The sequence below is a fragment of the Corylus avellana genome, chromosome 11, assembly GCF_965113065.1.
Source record: "Corylus avellana chromosome 11, dhCorAvel1.hap1.2, whole genome shotgun sequence".
In the NCBI taxonomy this organism is placed as follows: Eukaryota; Viridiplantae; Streptophyta; class Magnoliopsida; order Fagales; family Betulaceae; genus Corylus; species Corylus avellana.
Genome location: NC_142500.1, coordinates 7,207,510 through 7,212,400, shown reverse-complemented (window position 1 = coordinate 7,212,400; position 4,891 = coordinate 7,207,510). Strand labels below are relative to the sequence as shown.

Genomic DNA, 4,891 nt, shown 5'->3' with positions numbered 1-4,891 from the left:
CATGGACATACAGTTATATAGGCGTAGAAAAAGAAGCGAAGAAATTGAATGGTCATTAAAGACTAACGGTTTATAGTTATAAACGCCGACAAGAAATTCAATGGTTCCAAACGGTCATATAACCCTTTAATAAAAAATTGTGCTAGCAAGAAATTCAATGCACTAACTTGAAGTCAAAGAAGAAAAAATGAGCTCAAAAGGTGTTTGTAACACACTAAACTACAACACTGCACTCATAAGCTAACACCCCAATAATTTTTTTTAGTCAATGAATACTTCACAAAAAGAAAAATAATTCTTAATACAGGAGTAATGATATATGCTATTCTTATATCTTTCTTCTATTCACTTAAATTGATGTAACTTTTAAAATTACTATTAAATTATAATTTATCACAAATTCAATAATAATTTTAAAAGTCACATCAATTTTAAATAGACAGAAAGGTAATGTTTACTCAAACTTGCAACTAATTATATTACACATGGAACTGGCATGAAGTTTGAATATATATATATATATATATATATATATATATATATATATATAACTAGCTCTCAACAAATTTTATTGAACATGCAATACTACAAACTCATTTCTTATACGACTTCTGTACAACTTAGTTGATGTAGCGTGCTTCAAACCATTGAATTAACATTTACTAAAGAACGCCCATAAGTTCAATGATATATAGGCACTCTATATCAATCTAGCCGCACAATAATTGCATATGAGTTAAGTTTTTGGAAGCATACGCAAATCCTTCCAAAAACGTTTGTTTTATTGATCTTGTCCTGTTTTCCTTTGTATCCTGCTTAATTTGTCTTTGGTTTGGTTTAATCATTAATGAAATGTACTTAAACAAAAAAATAAAAATAAATAAGAGGTTTTGGAAGCAGGAAGAAGATAACAACTACAAATGAGGTACGGTAACTATATATCTATTATGCATATTCAAAATCCTTACATTACATTTACACACACACGTCCATTGACTATTATTTGTCTAACATTATAAAATTACACAGATTTGATGGGAATAGCCAGGAGGGGCTCAGCCTTATGCAAGGTAATGCCAAACATCTCTTTCATGTCAATATCTTTTGGCTTCATCCCATCTGCCAGCTTCCAGTTAAAGCCGTGGACAAGAGAGGCCAGCATCAAGTGCACCATCCGGTTGGCCATAGGCAATCCAGGGCAAATCCTTCTTCCAGCTCCAAAGGGAATGAGCTCAAAATCTCTCCCTTTGAAGTCAATTTCCTTGTCTAAAAACCTCTCTGGCAGAAACAAATTTGGGTTTTTCCATACGCTTGAATCCCGTCCCATTGCCCATACGTTTACTAGTATTTGTGCATTGATGGGCACGGTAAAGCCACACATCTCTACATCAGCCTCAGCCTTGTGGGGAACCAGGAAGGGTGCTGGCGGGTGCAACCTAAAGGTTTCTTTCACTATTGCCTGTAGATAAGGCAACTTTAAGATGTCCGATTCTTGAACAAGTCTGTTCTTGCCAAGCACTTCTTCAAGCTCTTTTCGGGCTTTTGCCATTTTTTCAGGGCTGTGGAGTAACTCTGTCATCGCCCATTCCACTGTGCTTGATGTTGTGTCGATCCCTGCAAAAAATAAATCCTGACACGTACAAAGTTGTGTGAGAGCTAACTACTTAAGAAAACTTCACCTCAAAGCAAAAGAAAAAAAAAAAAAAAAAAAAAAAAACTTCTCTTCAAAGAAAGCAGAAGTAATCAATAATTTTGCTGCAAAAGGATAGGGCTCACACGGAAGGAGTAATACAATTAACAGTAGTAATGAATAATTTTCTCATGTATTATTGACCTTTTTCTCTGGACAAAATTCTGCTGGTCCTCCAAATTGTGATGATAATTATTGACTTACGATTGAGAAAGCACTTGGCATTGTTGGGCAAAATTTTTATTCCCTGTAAGTTTTCATGCTCCATTTTTCGAAAAACAATCAACATCAAAACATTTGAACTTTTTTCACTTTTTATATTACATCATTCAATTTTTATTACTATTCAAATAAAAAAATCACTACAAAACAAATTTTTTTTATACCAAACATTATTATTTTTTTCACATTAATTTACATCAACTACAGTATCCAAGGAAAAAAGGCTTTAACAAACCTCTTATCTCAAAAGTTGAATGAGATATTGATTTAATTATTTAATTACTTTTTTTTTTTTTTATTTAATTTGTTTTTGTTATAAGCTAGATTTAACTTATAAAATATTTAGGGATAACTTCACTCAGAACTTTTGAACTACCACACATTTTGAGAAGACTCCATAAATTTCAATAGTTCTTAATTTCACCACTGAACTTTCAATTTAATGCAATTGACCCCTTCATCAATTTTTGCCATTAAATCCTAACGGAAATCACTAAAAGGGCCTAATTATATCATCCAATTTTCGTTTAAAAAAATCAATTTGAAATGAAGGGTAAAATTGACATTTTATAAAAGTTTCAAGGCTATAAAGGTCATCTCATCACTTTTAACATCAAAAAACTGACGAGATAAATTGCATCAAATTGAAAGTTCGGATGTGAAATTTAAAGGTTTTAAAATTTGATGGATTTTTTCAAATCGCGTGATAGTTCAAAAGGTTTTTGTGAAGTTTTCCTTATTAAATTATTATTTACCTTAAAAGCTTAAACCTTAATATTCGACCCACCTAATTTCCAAACTGTCGATGACACAAAAAAAAAAAAAAAATGGTCAGGCTATCCAAATTAATATAAATTGATAAAATTTTCCTGAAAATATAACTAGCCACCACCCATGCCAAAATAAATTTATGAATTAAGATTGTCTAAAATTTCTAAGACATTTAATCAAAGATTTATTTTGTCATAGGTGGCTAGTTATTATATTTTCAGGAATCTTGTATCACTTTGTATTTTCTAAATAAAAATAATTAAGGGAAATTATCCGTTCCCCCGATGAACTGCCACTCAACTACCATATACTCCCATCAACTACCAACTTTACATTATGATCCCATCAAACTATCATTTCATTACAAAAATCTTCATTTCGTCAGTCAAAGTCTTTAAGTCTGACAGTCAACCGTAAACAGTGTTGTGAACAGTACAGTCGACCGTTCGACTTAATGGCCTTAACTGACGGAATTGAGGTTTTTGTAACGAAATGATAGTTTGATGGGGTCGTAATGTAAAGTTGGTAGTTGATGGTAAGAAATGGTCATCGTGTGGTAGTTCAGGGGAAAAGGATAATTTCCCCAAATAATTATGATTTTTTCACATCAACATTTATTATTATTAAAATATGGGTGGACTATATATAATAAAATATTAAGATTGTAATGAACAAAAAGTACAAGAATTTAATTTTTTTCCATAAAATACTCTATAAATTATTGAAAGTCTTCATCCATATAAAGTTTATAACTTATAACGATCAAAATATGACCGAAAAGGAAAATTCACCTGAAGCAAATGTTTCATATGATCGCAGCTCAATTCTGCATCATCTTCTTCAACGAGATTGAGGAGAGAGTCAAGTACATCGCTGGTTGCCTTAGAACCCAAGGAAGATGCTCTTGATTGTAATCGTCTATCGATTATACCATCAAGAACAACAAAAAACTTTCTGAAATAAATATTCATCCTTCGGCGTGCACCTTGTGGGTCAACTAAACGAAGTGCAGGGAAATAGTCTACAATATTCGGCCTTCCTGTTTCTTCCATGGCTCCCACTACGAGATCCAAGATCTCTTGGGATGCATTTGAACAATACTCTGCTAAGTCAGTGGAGAAAAATGTGTTGGATATGGCATTAAGGACTGTTGTGAAGGCTGCTCGACCAATATTTACCGCTTCACCACTATTACAATTTTCCTTAACGTGGTCTACTAGTTGTTGCACCTTTTTACATCGAATGGCTTCGGTGGAATCGAGCTGTTGTGGAAAGAATATTTGCTGGGCAGAAACTTTTCTGAGGCTTCTCCACTGAGCCGATGCGGGCAGCCATGCCATTGAATATTTGTGGTGGTTGAATGCTCGGGCAGTGTCCGGGATGGTTCGGCTGGAGAAGACCTGGTCGTGTTTTTGAAGTGCTTCTTTGGCCAAGTCTGGAGAGGAAATGACTATGGTTGTCCTGCTCCCGAGCTTGAGAGTCATGAGGGGTCCATAAGTTTTTGAGAGCTTGGCAGCAGCTTGATGAGGTTGGTTGCCCAGCTGAAAGATGTTTCCGATGATCGGAAAAGGCTTGGGGCCTGGTGGGAGTTTGGGTGAACCAGAGTTCCGGCGTGCTAGACCGGAGGTGATATGAATGATTGCCCACAAAAAGGAAAGTGCCAGAACAAACGCTAGGTACTCCATTCACTGGATTTGGCTTTGCATAAGAAAGCAATATTGGGAGTTGTTTGCCATGATCAAAAGTGAGATGTTATATATATATATCGGAAAAATCAACTTTATCTCTTTAAGTTTCGAGTTTTTCAATTTCACTCTCAAAATTTAAAAAGTGGCAATGTACTTTCAATGTTTCAAAAATTTTCAATTTAAACCTTCCGTTAATAATTTTCATTAAATTGGACGAAAATCTCTAAAATTATATAATTACGCTCAGGCTTTTTTTAAAAAAATTTCTGTCTAATTTAAGGGAAATTGTAACGGAAGATTTAAATTGAAAATTTTAGAAACATTAAGGAGTACATTGCCACTTTTTAAATGTTGAAGTTTAAATTAAAAAACTCCTGAAACTTCAATCAGGTAAAGTAAATTTTATATATATATATATATATATATATATAAAAGGAAGCTGCTAGTACTGGATATGAAATGACGGTAATTTGGCTTCGGTTTGTGGAATGTTTGTCCGTTAGAAAATGAATATAAATAT

General features: G+C 33.5%; 1 protein-coding gene across 1 annotated transcript; it reads right to left on the bottom strand.

Annotated features, from left to right (window-relative positions):
• Positions 1-921: 921 nt before the first annotated feature.
• Positions 922-4,423, bottom strand: LOC132165598 (cytochrome P450 76T24-like). Its single transcript, XM_059576229.2, has 2 exons — positions 3,475-4,423; positions 922-1,630 (listed from the first exon to the last, which is right to left on the bottom strand). Exons 1-2 carry the CDS (start codon positions 4,366-4,368, stop codon positions 1,022-1,024), a joined length of 1,503 nt encoding a protein of 500 aa, XP_059432212.2. The 5' UTR covers positions 4,369-4,423; the 3' UTR covers positions 922-1,021.
• Between the last annotated feature and the right edge of the window lie 468 nt (positions 4,424-4,891).

What these genes read in the sequence shown, in the direction of transcription:
- LOC132165598 (XM_059576229.2), bottom strand. Translation starts at nt 4,368, where the DNA reads ATGGAGTACCTAGCGTTTGTTCTGGCACTTTCCTTTTTGTGGGCAATC. An exon ending in ATATGAAACATTTGCTTCAG is followed by an intron (nt 1,631 to 3,474) that starts GTGAATTTTCCT and finishes TGTACGTGTCAG; the next exon opens with GATTTATTTTTTGCAGGGAT.